The 15,362-nt window shown below is 51.0% G+C and overlaps 1 protein-coding gene across 1 annotated transcript in view; it reads right to left on the reverse strand.

Annotated features, from left to right (window-relative positions):
* The window catches only part of ITPKB (inositol-trisphosphate 3-kinase B), a 70,731-nt gene that overhangs the window by 54,765 nt on the left and 604 nt on the right, over positions 1 to 15,362 (reverse strand). The window contains exon 2 of the mRNA XM_072857052.1: positions 13,033 to 14,116. Coding sequence (XP_072713153.1) covers positions 13,033 to 13,953 — 921 coding nt within the window. The 5' untranslated portion in view covers positions 13,954 to 14,116. The remainder of the gene's footprint in view (positions 1 to 13,032; positions 14,117 to 15,362) is intronic.

Here is a 15,362-nt window from a genome sequence, read left to right on the forward strand (position 1 = left end):
GAAAAATCATCCTGAATGCAAGTTAAAGGCATAGAAACTAAGAAAACAATCGAACAAACCCAGCACTTCAAAAAAAAAAACCCCAAACATTTGGCGGTTTTTAAGACAATCCTCATTGTTTTGGGGAGAGCTCGGCTTGGCACTGTTTTAACAGTAAATGCATGGTCGAGAGAGCTGGTAGACGCAGGCTGGCCTCAATTCCTCGGCCCGCTGCAGGCGCTCATCACCCTCCACTGCAGAGGGACCCGGAGCCACGGCGGAGAGCGGGCAGAGCCGTCCCAGCTCCCGCCGCTGCCAGGGCCAGCAGGGAGCACAGCCCGCTCCTCCGCCCGGCCACTGCCAGCCCCTCGCCTCTACATGCCTCGGGGATAAGAACGTCTGTACCCTGTCCACACCGTAAGATCCACCCTTCAGTAACACTAAAGCTACAGCGGGCCAGAAAAATGCTTACAAACCTTCCTGTTGCAGGTAAAACCCAGGGTCTTCCCACGAATGGCAAAGGTCTTTCCTACGGCCCCTGCCCAAGAGGGGCTGCTGCTAAAAAGTTTGTCGTCCCACACCGCAGCGTCTTTTTTCTCCCTCTTTTGTGTCCGAACCCTCCCAAGGCACAGAGGGAAGGGGCTCAGAAGACAGTCAATGTAAATCTCAGCAAAGGAGGATCCGCTCCAGACACCAAGGGATGGATGTCAGCTGAGGAAATGGCACGGCGTGTCCCAACAAGGCAGAAAACACAGCGGGGGACAGAAAACTTGACAACGGCTCATCGTATAGCAAATGCACGCGTTCCTTCTCCTCTGTCCAGGGAAACTCTGCGGCACGTTTTGGCTACAGCAAAGTAGTTACTAGCTGTTTGCTCGTTTCCCTTTAATGAATCAGTTCAATGAGCCCAGTGTGAGTGTCAGGGGAGTGAAAGTCTGCCATTCAGCTGTCTGCAAACGCCGGCTTCTCTGAAGATTTCTAGATCAGATTTCATGGCCCCAGGAGTTTGGGTTATTTTTCTAAATGAGGTTCGACATCGCATCTTCCGGAGAAGCTGCCAGTTATCTACAAAACCTACAGCTCTTATTCATTCGATACCACAGGTTTCAGTTTGAATCACAGCAAAGTGTGGTTGACCTCAGATTAAACTAAAATACTTGCTCCATGGCATTAGACTTAAGGGTTGGCCGGCACGGGAGCTGGACGGAGCACGGATATTTTTACATCAGAGCTCAACCAAAAAACTAGGGGAGAGGAGATGTGCAGGTTGGGCTGAACACAGCTGAAATCGTGGGGCTGTGGAAGGAAAACTCCGAAATGTCTCACCTGGAGCCAAAGTAAAAGGAGGTGTTTCATTTCAGGTTACGTAAGTTCTAAAAAACCTTTTCTCTTTTCTTCTTTCAATATGTTTTAGCGGTGAGGTCAACTTTTAAGTGAAAAATGCCATTTTGAATCAAATCTACATTTCAAATGCTTGCAAAACATAAACAAACCATTCCCAAAATGAAACAGTTCATTCTGAAAGTGTCAGAATGACACACATCACTATTTTTAACATCCCTCCCTCTTCCCCCACCTCTGTATTTTTTTCTAGGCCAGAACTATTCAGAAAATGTGTTTGAATTTGTGAATCATTTTGACTCCCCCTCCCCCTTGACATTTGCTGGAAAATTTACTCTCTGCCAAAAAACTGTTCTTCCAGCTCCAGCCAGCTCCTACAATCTTCTGTCCTGCCAGGGTTTGTCTGGACGGGGCCGGGGGTCTGACTGCCTTGGGGACACAGCACAGATGGTCCAGAGGAAGAGCGGGCCAGGAGGGCAAACCCCAGCATCTCTCTGGGCAGCGATGGGCTCTGTGGCACAGCGCAGCCCAACCCTCCACCATGGCTGCCCTGAAAAAGCCCCGAGCCACCCTCTCCTGAGACCAAATGGGGAGTCAGGCTCCGACACGAGCCACCACGCAGAGGGAGTTCCTCATCGGGCTGCGGCTTCTGGATATTAGGGGAGTGCTTCACGTTTTGGTGCTCTTGGAAAAATCTTGCATTCAACACCAGGCCCCTGAAAGTTAAGGGTGTGTACCATGGGGGCTCAGAGCTGCCTCTTATCAAGTTTATGGAAATTTTGGCTTTGGCTTCGACGGAAACATGACGGCTCCGAGGCTTGCAATGCAATACAGAGGCTTGATTCTTTGCAGCCTGGCAATTTGTAGAACAATTTATGCCTCTGCAATGCGAGTGTAAATGTTACCGCTCTCATTTGTGAGTGTTTTGCTCCTACCCTGAAACTTTTAGCAAGTGGAAAACTTGGATCTCTTTCTCTCAGTCCTTACATCCAACCTATCTGTAAGTCTTGCAGATTTGTTCAGGATAACATCCCTAACAGAGTCTTTCCAACCTACCCACCCCACTGAAATTCACCTCCAGGGCTCATCACCTCCTATCTCAATTTCACATCTCAATAGCCTTTCCTCTGCAGGCTTGCTCTGCAAAGATTCACCGTTGCTGAAAGATCACTCTTCGAATCTGTCATTTGGCCCCTCTGCAGCTCTCAGTCTCCCCACCTTGACTGCTTTTCCTGAGGTGCAAGTCTAAGCTACTTGGCGTTTCTTTCAAGGCTGTGATTTATTCTATTCCCATCACTTCTTATTTCAGTGCTGAAAGGTCAACTCCTGCGTATGCTCAAGCATGAGATCAGCCTATATTAAACAGGCTCCTCTGAGCTTTCTCCCTTCTGGGAAGGGTTCCCATCCACAACCACAAACCTGGGATCTGGAACTGCCTTTAAGCTGCCCAAAAGCTCAAAGACCAAATATCAGAGCTGGTCGGGCTGTACAATACAGGGCCAGACAAGAACAGACAAGGTGGCATCATGCTACCTCTGCATTTCCCTCTCATTACCATCCCGGCATCTGGTCAACGTCACGGTCATTTCCGACCACCTGGACTTCCACGCTGCCTTCCTTGGCTCAATAAAGCCATTCCCGCAACGAAGGGTAACATGAGAAAACAGAGACCTGAGGAGAGAGGCGAAGTCTTTTCTCCTCGAGATGAGACATAGATGAGGGGCTGCTAACGGTGGAGGAGCTCAGCTGTATCCCTGGCTTCAGACCATTTGTTTTAACCTGCTGTGCAAGGGGGCTTCCACGAGAGCTGGACGCCATTAGTTGCCCCCTCCTCCGAGAGAGGGTCTGGTTCAGTTCAGAGCTGTTTTTCCAAAAGTTCGTCCTGAATGTATGAGCTTTACGCAGACCTTTTTTCAGTGGTGGTACATCTTGCTCCAAAACTGCGACACGCACTGTTTGTGTGTGAAGGTGGCAACGTGACACCCGCCAAGGCAATTCTGTTGGCTTTGCAAAAAGATCAAGGTTAGTTCCCACTCTGCTAAAAGTACGGAAGGGAAATGCAGGATTTGTCAAGCAGAGAGAGATAAACTGGATTGGGAACATTTTATATACAAATTCCTAGGAGAATGTTAAAACAATGGAGCTGGGAGAGCACACTTGTCAGGGTTTTTTCAAACAATGGCTTTCACATATTCTTTTAAAATACAACAGTTATTCAGGTGGATAGAGATAAGATACAGTTCTAAAATCTCTTTTGTTTCCTTTCTGGACGCCCTGGTCTCCACCCCAGTAAGACATTCCCACCACGAACCCCAGGGTGAAGGGCTGTCAGCTCTAAGTAAATACAGCTCCGAGGAGATAATAATTAACACACTCTTTCTGAAGCTGCTTGGCAATTGCATTTCCGAGTGCCTCCTACTTCTGTGGCCACATATGCCTTGCTTTCCAGGCGTATCTATTAATGGCAGCCCTAGGCTGCCCTAAGCAGCAGGAATGGGGGCTGCTGCATGGGGCTGCAGCTGCGTGCCAGTCCCCGGCAAGAGCAGGGTGAGGTGGTGGGACTTGGAGGCCAGCGTGGTGCCAGCAAGCGGTGCCCAGCTCTCCACCTCCTCCTGCTGCCAGGACAGGCACCTACCTGGGCAGCACGCACTCGGTGCCATCCCATGCTCCCGTCTGCAGCAGCACCCAGAGGTGGAAATACCACCCTGGGGCCTTTCACGGTCACTTTGTGTGGGTCCCGAGGGCAGCACGAGGTACGAGGCGATGCTGAACTGGCTTCAGTGGAGCTAAGCTGATGCTATGCAAGCATGGACAAAAAAAAGGAATCGGGCTCCATTTCAGAGTTCAAGGAAATGTTTGAACCTGTGGGCACTGATTCAGGCTCATCTCTAATTATATCCCAAGCTCAGCCTTTTAAACTAGGTCTGTAGTCCTCAGTAAGGGCTACTTTGCTGCTGTTATTTGAGTTCCTTGCCAATCTGTTGTTCGATTTTCCACTTGACATTATTAAGGGATTAAGCTGTTTGTCTCATCATCTTTTATCTGTCCCGCTGAGTTTCCTACAAACAGACTTTAGCCAGACCAGAGAAGATAGGAGGAAAAAAAAACCGCCAACACTTTCAAGATATAATCATGGTTCGGGATTTGTTGTTATTATTGTTTAAATTTATTACTTTGGATATGTAAACTTTGCTGACTCCTTTAATCTGGACTATATTAAAGAAAGCATTAGGCATTACAACATGTCATTGGATTACACTGTCCTGATTCAGCTACAGCTGTGGAAGAAATATATAACAGGAGATCCTGCGGAGTTATACATTTTAGACTTAGATCATCAATTGCCATAGAGAAGATAAAAACAAATGTAGCTGAGCCTGGAAAGAATGTTGCTAAAATTGGAGAACGATTTAATGTGAGTAGCCTAGGGGTGCAATAACTTTGCCTGTAACTTAACAAAACCCACCCACATAAAACATAGCAAGAGAGATTGCAGATTGGACTCTCGGATCTGCAATCTGCCAAAAAAGCAAACCTGACTTTTTTCCCCTTCCTACAGATGCAGGCTTGAATGGTCCCTGCAGAGTGTTAAATATATATTACCCGTAATAGCAACCATATTACATTTGGACATGTTGCTAATTCTCCCCCAGCTGCTCTGTACCTTGCTTGCAGTGGGAGGGTGCCCTGGATATCTATCGGGGCTTGCGGCTGCCGGCAGAGCAATTCCTGTGGTCCACACGGTGAGAAGGAGCCTGCTCACCTCCCCATCGCCCCTGCTCCCCCTCGGAGCCCTGGTCTTCTCTCTTTGGAGGGGTACACACGGGCTCCCTCCACCATTGTATTTAAGTACCCATTTAACGAAAATGTTTTGAATGCATTTAGCTCAATGGGATAAATGCTATTCCTATGCCTCTCCAAAACGCCTTGTCAAAGTACAGCTGCAATGAATAAGGCTCAGCGGTGAGCGGAAGGCTAGGCTCCGCTCCTGCCCTTTTCCCAAGCAGCAGGGATCGCAGATTATTTAGCAAGAAACGAGAAAAAAACACCCAACCCTAAAACGCGTTTTCCAAAAAGTCACCCTGCAGATCTTTCTGTTCATGAAACTCCTGTCCCCAAAGGCTCTGAAGCACTGTACCTATCAACGGGCAAAACCCCCGTGGGGACCGTGTCTCTCCTTCATTAATTCCATTTAACGTTGGATTTACCCCAAGATGTAACTGGATACATGCAGGGGAGAGCAAGGCGAAAAATGATCAAGGACCAAATCTGCAGCATGCTCCTGCTGGCTTCAGCGGAGCTACAATAGCTTTTATCAGCATTTTATCTGACCCTAACAAAAGGAGCGAATTGTTTAGCAAAGGAAGAGGGTTCTTTGATTCTATCTTGCTGCAGACGAATTGCCCAAGCAAGGGCAAAGGGACAGGAAGCGAGGGGGAGGAGGAGGAGGTGATGCTGAAGGTAGGTGCTGCCGTTGTTTAGCCCTCTGCTAACTTCCACTCGGTGCCACGTTTCTGTCGGCCCCTTCTGCAAACGCTGACGGGGGCAGAGGGTCGGGCCTGCTCCACGGCCATCGTACCAAGACGTCGTGCTGGTTGTTCCTGGCGTTGATATATTGGTCTTCAGTGAAGACTGCAGGCTGAGACCCCCTCTCTGCTTCACACAGTCCAAGAGCCCTTTTTTCCAAAACCCCAAGTACAAGACTTAGAGCCAAGGATGAAACCCCAGAAGCCAAGGATGAAACCCTAGGCAAAACTCACATAAATTCAGCGAGGTCCACACCATGGGAACTGCAGGTGCCGACCTCTCTGCAAATCGAATGTGTGAAGCAAACAGCGAAGAGACAATCTGATTCTGTCCTTTGAACCAAACTCATTAAAATGTCCATCAGTATGTCACTCCAGAGCCCATGTATGTCTTTCAGGGAGACGAGGGATGCTTTACTATTACTTAAAACCGCAACAGTGCTGAATGCTAATGCAGTTCCTGTTGTGTAGCGCTGATCAGATAATACACTGTACTGCTTACAAAAAGAAGTTGTAAGTGCTAAACACTTGTTGTTTTACCCCCTGGTTCTCCTTCCAAAAGCAATCCTTGTGTTTTGGCTAGCAATAGATCTTAGATCTGAAAGGAAGAATTGAATTCCTTCTACTAGGCTGTCTCTTTTTCCACGTCGTTAATGAAAAGAATGTTCTTTACTATAAAAAACCCACTTCCTTCTCATGGCTGAAATGTATGGTAACACTGAAATAAATATCATGAGAGGGAAAAGGCTAATATGGGTCTTAGCAGCTTGCAGTGGCTTCAGATTCTGATATTGCCTATCTATGAGAAACTAAGGACAGAAAATGCCGGCACTCAGCAGTCAATGCACCCTGCGGCTGACTACGGCAGTGAGGATCTCCACAGGCACGCAGCCGTGACAGCAGCTCTGTGGTGGTGAACTCCCACCGTGGCTGGGAAAGAAGCAGCTGCAATCTATGTTTTCCAAAATCTTCCACCAATTCTGAGCGCATTCGTTGCACCTACACCCTGACTGAAACTTGCAGCTGGAGACCGTGAGCTTCTGAACGCACTCACGCCAACTCATGCTGAAAGGCACTGCTGGGTGATCATCCCTGTTACAGAGCAAATCACACATTCTGCTGCCTAAACACTGATTTAAAAGCCAAATCAGAGGCACTTGCTTTTGAAGCTAGTAGACCTCAGACTGGAGCAGCTTCCTGAACTACTTGCAGCCATTGTGCCGGCTATGTGTGACCTGGCTTTTTATGTAATAAGAATGAAATTCAGATAAATTTGACAGAAGACATTCATGAGTACTTTAGGAACAGATTCCTCTGTCTTAAGCAGACCCCTGGGCTAGTAGTCCTCAAGGTTCTGTCGGAGTCAACAGAGAAGCAAGGTACCTTAGGAGGAGACTTATCCTGAGGAGACATCCAACAAGCCTAAGCAAGATGAATTCCATAAAAAGGCCATTTCAAGTGACCCAGCAAGCATGGAAGCCCACATTCCCTGAAAAGTCACATTTGAGAATAGAGATTATGCTGCTAAGTTACTCAGTGATTTGAAAATGTTAACATTTAGTTTTCACCGTCTGTTAAATATTAACATATCTTTCTTAGAAAGCTTGGCTGGGCTTCATTGGAAGAAAGCGGGTCAAATTTACTGCACAAATTTACCTATTGGTATAAACAAAAATCATCTGTAACAATTACAGAAGACTAATCTCAGCTGAAGCGACATGTAACATCATACACAGATGCCATTATTTCTCTAGTGAGTTAGAACAGACTTACGTGTAAAGAAAACATTAGCTCAGCACTGGCTTTCAGTCATCGCATGGCATACGAGAGCTCAGTGCTGCACTAATATTTTCTTCACATGCAAATCTGTCCTAACACATTATAGAAATAACATGGAAAACATGAGACAGGTGCGGACTACGGTTTGTTTTTTGTCATTGCAAGGCTCTAAAGAGGTAAAGACAAAACTGTCAAGTTTCCGCTGATCTGGGAACTTCACTCTGTGGACATTCAGCTTAACACCCGAAGGGTCCAACCGGCCAAGCTCCTGACATCCTGTGATTCCCATCAGAAGGGGAGGAAACCTGGCTGTTTCCAGAGCTGGGGACCCTAAGGATGACGGGCCTAATGTTTGTTCTTCCTCCTCCTCGGAAATGCTTTGGGCTTTTTTCCACTTTTTATAAACACTTTCAGTGTGAAATTGTTTGAGAAACAAAATATGCAAGAGACAGCAGCCGTGCTAGCAAGTAAGTCCCTCTATGAAAAGGATCTGCTATGTGCCATGTAATTCCTGCACTGTCAGTCATGGAGAATGTGAGCAGAGAAGAGACCCTTCCCAATGAGCTCAGAAGTGCTGATGAAAATGGTCTTGAAATAGCACCTTTTGTCGCCCGTTGGGTTATGGCAGCATCTTCACTTAGTGTCCGTGGGTGGGAGCCTAGAAAAAAGCTGCTTATTCCCCGAGAAGGCCACCTGAGTAGGTAGAAGATAACCTACCGAATAGAGAGTGGTGCTTTGTGAACTCCCCGGAGTGCACAGCCTCCATCTACGAAGAGCCTGAAGCTCTGCCCAGCCCGCCGGGCACCGGGGGCTCTTGATCTCATCCCAGCAGACAAAACACACCGTGCTGTCAGGTCTGCTGAGCGTGGTGCCCTGAGAGCGGAAACACCGAGGTGTCCACCTCATTCTCCTCTTCCTCCTCGTCTTCCCGCAGCAGGGCTGAAGGAGGCTCCATCCTTTGGCAGCTTATCTGCTGTGCTAAGCACCTTCCCAGGGCAGTGATACACATTACTAGAGTAACAGTCGCTCTTCAGGGCAAGCAAGCAGGGCCCTAATATGCTAGACATTATACTAAATTGGTGATACCACTCACAAGCTCATAGGCTTAGGAGCTTTTAAGACAAACATGGTGGGAGGAAGGAGTAAAATACATAAACCCAGTCAGCACGAAGATACACATTCACGGGGCTTGCATGCATCACCATAGCCGTGTGGTCATGGTTTCTGTTACACGGAGACATCCTGATCACAGTGACAGCTAGGAAAGGGAATGAAAGTGTATTTAATTTGATTGATTTTTATAGGAACAAATCAGGAGTGCTGTTGTCAGCTTATGCCTTGGAACATCTCGAAGAGAAATAAGCAAGGGTCCCACAGGCCCGTGGTTGACACTAACCCTATCTAAACTTGGCTCCTTTCAGAAATGTGTTACAGCCATTGTGAGTCAAACAAATAAATCAATTAAAAAGTCGCCTGTCAGCAGCAATGCCATTAGCTTTTTCCAAAAGCTCCTGCCATTTTGCACAGGTTAATGGAAGCCTCTTATCCTGAGCAAGCTGCTCTGCCTGTTGAAAGGAGCAGAGGTTTCACAATGTACTGAGTCGCTTGATTACTATTCTGCCGTACATCCTTGTGTTTCCACAGCGGCTGTGGGAAAGCCAGGAAGAGGAACACTGCAGCGCCTTGCACTGTTTTTCCAGGAGGGTGGTTTTTTTCCCCTTGACATGTCATTTTTCTGTAGTACGTACTTGCACAATTTCTGCCTTTCGCCCCACTCGTCTGTTGCTTTTAGGTCAATGACGACGACTCACTGTAATGACCAGCACTGGACTATCTTTCACTTAAGGGGTGCAGCCAGCTTCCAAGACTGGGGCCAAGCCACCAGCTGCTGAGTACACCTTGGTCTATCAGCTTTCCCTCAGGAAGAGCAAACAGGGTCCCCCAGGAACAGCAAAACTCATAGACCTGTATTTTCCCATTGAAGTCAATGGGAGTCACAGCTAGAACGGGGCTTATTTAGAAGCCGGGACGCCATCTTGGGCTACCTGTGCCACTCGGAGCCTGGGACAGAGAGCACCTTCTCACTCCCCTACGCACCCAACCTGTGCGATCAGCCAGGAGGGGAGAAATCCTCCCTCAGCACGAGACACGCCGTGATGGAGACAGGCACCTTCCCGCAGCCGCTGCGTCCCCCTGGCTTGGGCGGTGGGTGAGCGGAGGCACCCGCTCCTTCCCCAACCTGCCCGCGTTGCTGTCGCAGGGGGCGTGCAGCGAGCGCTGCCCCACGGCGTTGTCAAACCACAGCGTCCCCGTCCCAACATGCTGCCCGGACAAGCTGTCCCTCCCACACAGCCCGAGAAGTGTAATCGCTCAAGTGTCTTTGAAACCTTGCAAGCATCAATAAACAAGCGTGGGGTTTCGCCGGCAGCAGCCCACAGCCCGAGGAAAGCCACAGCTGCAAAAGCCCTTACGTGGAGGTTTACTCAGACCTTAAGTGGACTTGCAGTTAGACAACAGCAAAACTTCAAATTGCTTTTACTGTCACTGCACTTCAGAAGTCTGCTATAATCACAGCCGGGTCACTGTATCCCAGCGCTGCGCAGCCCACCAGGCACCAGAGGACTCCAGGGACAGGCAACGTACTGAGTAAACTGTATCAATAAACAAAGGCAGAGCCCTTTATCAGCCACCGAGCTGCTCCAGGTCACAGTGTCCAAAAAAGTGGCCACGCTCGCTCCCTCCCTCCCTTTTGCTAGGCAACGTCATTTTCTTACTGGCCAATTTGCGGGCCTGACTGCAAATGAAGTTTCCTACCTGAAGTACAAATGGAGGACGAGTCCGTGCCAGGCGGAGGGATCTGCCCGTTTCCTGGAGACACCAGGAGGAACTACAATAGACAGCCGGACATCCCTAACAGTTTTGCTAAGCCAGACGGCCTCCAGAAAGGAAAGGCAGAAGCAAGCCTGCTGTTTATCAAATCTGTAAACATGCTATGTGAGATGTGCAACGCGGACCATATCTGCAGCAAGAACTGCTTTCCGGTCTCTCATCATTACCTCTCCTCCAGGTACAACAGCCCTCCCCTGCGCCAGCAGCACCCGGTGCAGGCAGGCAGGGCTCTCTGCCTGCCCAGCGATTATCTGGTCAACCCAGAGGCAGGACGTTGGTTTCTGTCGGCCGAGGTCTCCCAGGATTTATTTTGACGGAAAAGCATGAGTTGCAGAGAGAGCTTCTCACACATTCTCCCTCATTACACAACTCATTTCCAGACCGTGTGCATTGTTAAAAGGAAATAGTGAGTTCATGAAAACAAATGAGTGTGCAACCTGAGACTGCTTCAGTAGCTGCCTTCTGCTGTCATTATGGATTTAAAAGATGTTGCCAACCAGCACACAAAGTTGGGTGTTATTTATATGATTCAGCTTTGAATTACTGGGCATTTGCGCACGATCCTGCTGAGAAGTTGACTATGACCTGCCAAAGCCAGTGATCAGCCCTGCACGGGACCTGTGGAGTCCAGTGGAAAGTATCATTGTAAATTAGCCCAGCCGCTCCTGCTGAGACAACCCCAGCACTGAAACACAAAATCAAGTGCACCTCCTCAGGCTGCCTGACACATTTTGGACCAGATCTTCATCTCGTTTAGCTTGGAGTAGTCCCACTGAGCCCAGCAGAGTTACTCTGATCTTAGACCTGATCTGAGCTCGCTCTGATCCAGGCCTTTTGGCAATACAAACGAGCCTTGCCTGTTCACTGCCGAGCCACCGGCCTGGCTGAGCTCGCTGGAGGCCACGGGAGGCTGCGCAGAGTCAGCTTGAGGCTCCAGGAAGCTTTCTACAAGAGCGTCAGGGATGATTTTGCCCATCAGCGAACTGTTTTCAGCAGCAAATCAGTGGCATCTGGCACTAGGAACAGTCATTAGTATGGAGAATAGAGCAGAGATTACTACAGCTCATGCACACAAAAGCAGCAGAATTTAATCAGCAGAGGGATTGTAGCAGCTCCCAAAGGCAGCAAGCTGATTCATCGAGTTGAGGGCCCCAAAATACAAAACTGTCTGCAAACACGATGAGCCACAGACTCGTAACTTCACTAACTGTGCTTTTACTCAACTGCTTCTCCATCCTGAGCAGAACTGAGCCTGAGTTCTTGGAACAGGATGAAACAAGTCGAAAAGCAAAGATATTTATTTCAGCCTGCTGACTGTTTTACAAACTACAGTCTGTCAGTTCTTCATGAGTTTGATACCTTCACTTCACTTAGATGTTTCCCTGCACCGGTCTTCCTTGTGCCATTGAGCTTAGCAAGAGTTTCACTATCATGTGTCTACGGAAAGTTAAACATCGTGAACCACATCACTGAAAGGTGATGGGTCTGTATCAAACTCTTTAAAATTAAGGAGCCACTGGGTTGCCCTGCATTTTTCAGGGTTTGTCAGTGCGAGGCTCCAGTGCTGAGCCCAAATCAACGTAATATCTCACAGCCAGAGGATGGGAGAGCCCACGTGCTGGTCGGAGAACCTCGTGATGGGCACCCTGCACTGGGGTAAAGTGGTTCAAAGCCCTTTGGATAAATGGTGACAGCTCAGAGCAAAGCACGCTCTATGTGGAGCATTCAGACATGGAACGAACTCCCCAAGCGACGCAAGAAATCCCATGAGTGTCTGCCTTTGGAGAGCGCCTCAAAGTCCTCCTCTCCGAGGAGAGCTTTCTGCTCCAAGGGGAATACAACACTGATGCTTTCTCTTGCCTGAAGCCTCCCAACCAGCCCGACAACAAACAAAGATCCAGAAACAAATGAACTTAATATAAATACCTAGTAAAAAATATGCTTACCTAAAATATAAGACACCCCACAAGCAAAAAGTTTTATTCAAAAGGGGAATTACCAGAAATTCTAGAGGATTTTGCTTCCATGTGAAAGGCACACAGACACTATGGTGATGGGCATCCGTATAAATTTTAACAGACGGTTGGCCCACACAGTTTCAACTCCAAGGAGGAAATAAATTCTCCCTTAGGCTCATGTAAGTCATGGGAAACCTCCAGCACCCAGGGAAGCTGTGCTGAGGGAAAGCTGAGGCTCGTAACCACACGTCAGCAGAAGGCTGCAGTCCATGGGTGCACGTTAAGCACGCCAGCAGGCAGCTTGCAGCACTGGGGAAGCTCTGCAAGGACTGTGCAAGGCGGGACGGGTACCGCTGCTCTCTCCTGCGAGCAGGGGATTTTCAGACTAGGAACACGGATAAGCTTTTCATGTGAGAGAAAGCAAGCACCACCGAGCAAATGGAAAGTTTCTCTGTAGACCTCTGCTGCGACAGACCTCTGCCCTCCCGCTGCAGCTGTGCCTCGGTGCGGGGATGCTGCCAGCCCTCGCCCCACCTCCCCGGGGCTCGTGCAAGACTCACCACTCGGGGCTTCTGCTGGTCCAGGGTCTGCAGGAAGGCTGGCGTCTGGTCCAGGGTGCGCTCGGGGTCGCTGGAGATGTCCTCCTCGGACTCCTCCCAAGATGAGGAGAAGCCAGTGGAAGAGGCTGAGGACGATGATAGCTTCCGGACGGGCAGGCTGCCGGGGGGCACGGCGCCCGCCTCCTCCTCCGGGCCCCCCAGGTCCGTGACGATGACAGCGGGGATGCTCCCGCCGATGGCTGGGCACTGGACCTCAAGTCCTGTGGGGGCCACCACCACCTCGCCTCGACGTGGTGCAGGCCCTGACGGCTCCAGGGGGCTGCTGCCCTCCGCCAGCCCCACAGCTGGGACTACCATCACCACTGGCCTCCCTGAGGGCTCTGCAATGCTTGGCCAGACCTGCAACCCACCAGCATCGGGGGCCTCACTCTCTCCGTAGGCTCGCGGCCGGGGTCCGGTTCCAAGTCCCACCATTGGCGCCGTGGGGCTGGCGGGCCGGGGCCAGGACAGCCGGGGGCTCCGCGGCGGCTGGGCGGCAGAGCTGTGCGCCTGGATGTGTGCCTCGAAGAGCCCCACTTTCTGGTTCACCTGGACATTGTGCAGCTCCCGCTGAAGTTGCCGCGCCGTGGGGGGTCCTGGCTGCCCCTCTTCGCCCCGGCTGCCCCGCCGCCCCCTGGGGCTGCCCGGCTGCCGCAGGGGCTCCTCGAGCGGAGGGAAGAGGAAAGCAGGGCCACGGCGCGGGGAGCAGGGCGGCACAGGGGCCGGGCTGAAGACGGGGAGCGGGCGGCAGCTGCCGGCTGTCTCCGGGCCCCTGGGCAGCACTTGTCCGGGAGGAGGCGGCGTCTTGCTCCCGCCGCTTGTCACCTCGCTGTTGCTATTCATCATCACCAAGCTATTGAGCGCATAGCAGTACACGGCCATAGTAGTCAGCCGGGGCGCACAGGGGGGCCGCCGCCGCTGCCGCCTCGGCGCTCAGGCTCCGCGGGGCTGCCGAGGGTCTCTCCACGCCAGGACCAGCAGCATCGCCGGGAAGCAGCAGGGCAGCTGGGCTGGCCCCGGCCCACAGCTCCATAAAACAGGACGGCTGGGGAGAGAGAGACAGACAAGCGGTGAGAACAGCTCTGCACCTCCCCTAAGCTCACCCTCCAGCTGTGCACACAGCTGGCCGGACTCTTCCCTTCCTGTGTGGCCCCCCCGGTCCCTGCACACACCTGCATGCATCCCCAGTGTGCCACCCCTGGGAACATGGCCCAGCCTGGTCCTCAGAAGGGTCTGAGCCAAAGGCAAATCAGGTTTGGGGCTGCTTCCCCTCTTTCCTGCCTTCCCTACCCCCTCTCCAGGTTGCCGGTTGACGCAGCCGCAGCAGCGGTGTCCGAGAGGACACACACTCAGCAGCCATTCCCGCAACAGAATTAGGGAGTTACGGCCAACTGGTGTGAGCTGAAAGTTGGCAGTTTTCAAGTTTTGGCCCCAAAAGCTGACATTTTCTGAAGGAAGGGAAAAACTCCAACCAGCTCAAACTTGCCACCGTCCAGTTTGTCACCTACGACTGAGATCAAGCCTCAAGCATGGATTTCTGTTCAATGATACACGTGAAGGCTCCCTGCTTGCACAGTTTTGTATGGTATGGGACCACATCTCTGCTACTTCTCTAACTTATCATGTGCAACAACATGGGTTTGCACATCTTCACATGTGCCCTGTCTAAATGTGCCTCCCCTGTGCACGTCTGCCTCCTGGGGCATCGACTGCTGGCAACTGCCTCCAAGTCACGGCCCGGATCCCCCGTACAGACATGTGTGGTGTTTGCCCTGTGGTGTGTGTGAGTGTGCAGACGTCTGAGAGAGACTCTGCTTTTGTAGGTGGCTCTCTGTGCCCCTCTGTACTTCAGCGTGCCTGCCTTCACGTCTCTGTGCTCCGTGTGCCACTGGAGTTGCAACCCCCATCCCGTGCTTGGGGGACGGGAACCCATGAGATCTACACAAACACGCTGCCTACAGGAGCGTGCAGGCTTGTTTACGCACATGTGCGCTAACTCTGGCTACGGTGTACATGTCTTCGGAAGCACTTGTGTGCGATGCTGTCAGCGGTACCCCTGTGCATCCCTGTGAGGCTCCTGGCAGGTAACTGCCCGCAGGTCTAAGCGCAGTCCTCAGTGACTGGGTGACCAAAAGGCTCCCCATCCCTTCAGGCGCTGCTCAGGGGCGGCGTCAGGCTCAGCAGAGCCCAGGCGGTGCGGGCACCCCCTCTTTGCAGGGATCCCCGGCACCCCAACGCTCCCAGCACTCTGGCTCGGGTGGAGCAAGCACCGGCGCAAGGTGCTCAGCCAG

Source organism: Ciconia boyciana, chromosome 3 (assembly GCF_034638445.1).
Source record: "Ciconia boyciana chromosome 3, ASM3463844v1, whole genome shotgun sequence".
NCBI classification, from domain to species: domain Eukaryota; kingdom Metazoa; phylum Chordata; class Aves; order Ciconiiformes; family Ciconiidae; genus Ciconia; species Ciconia boyciana.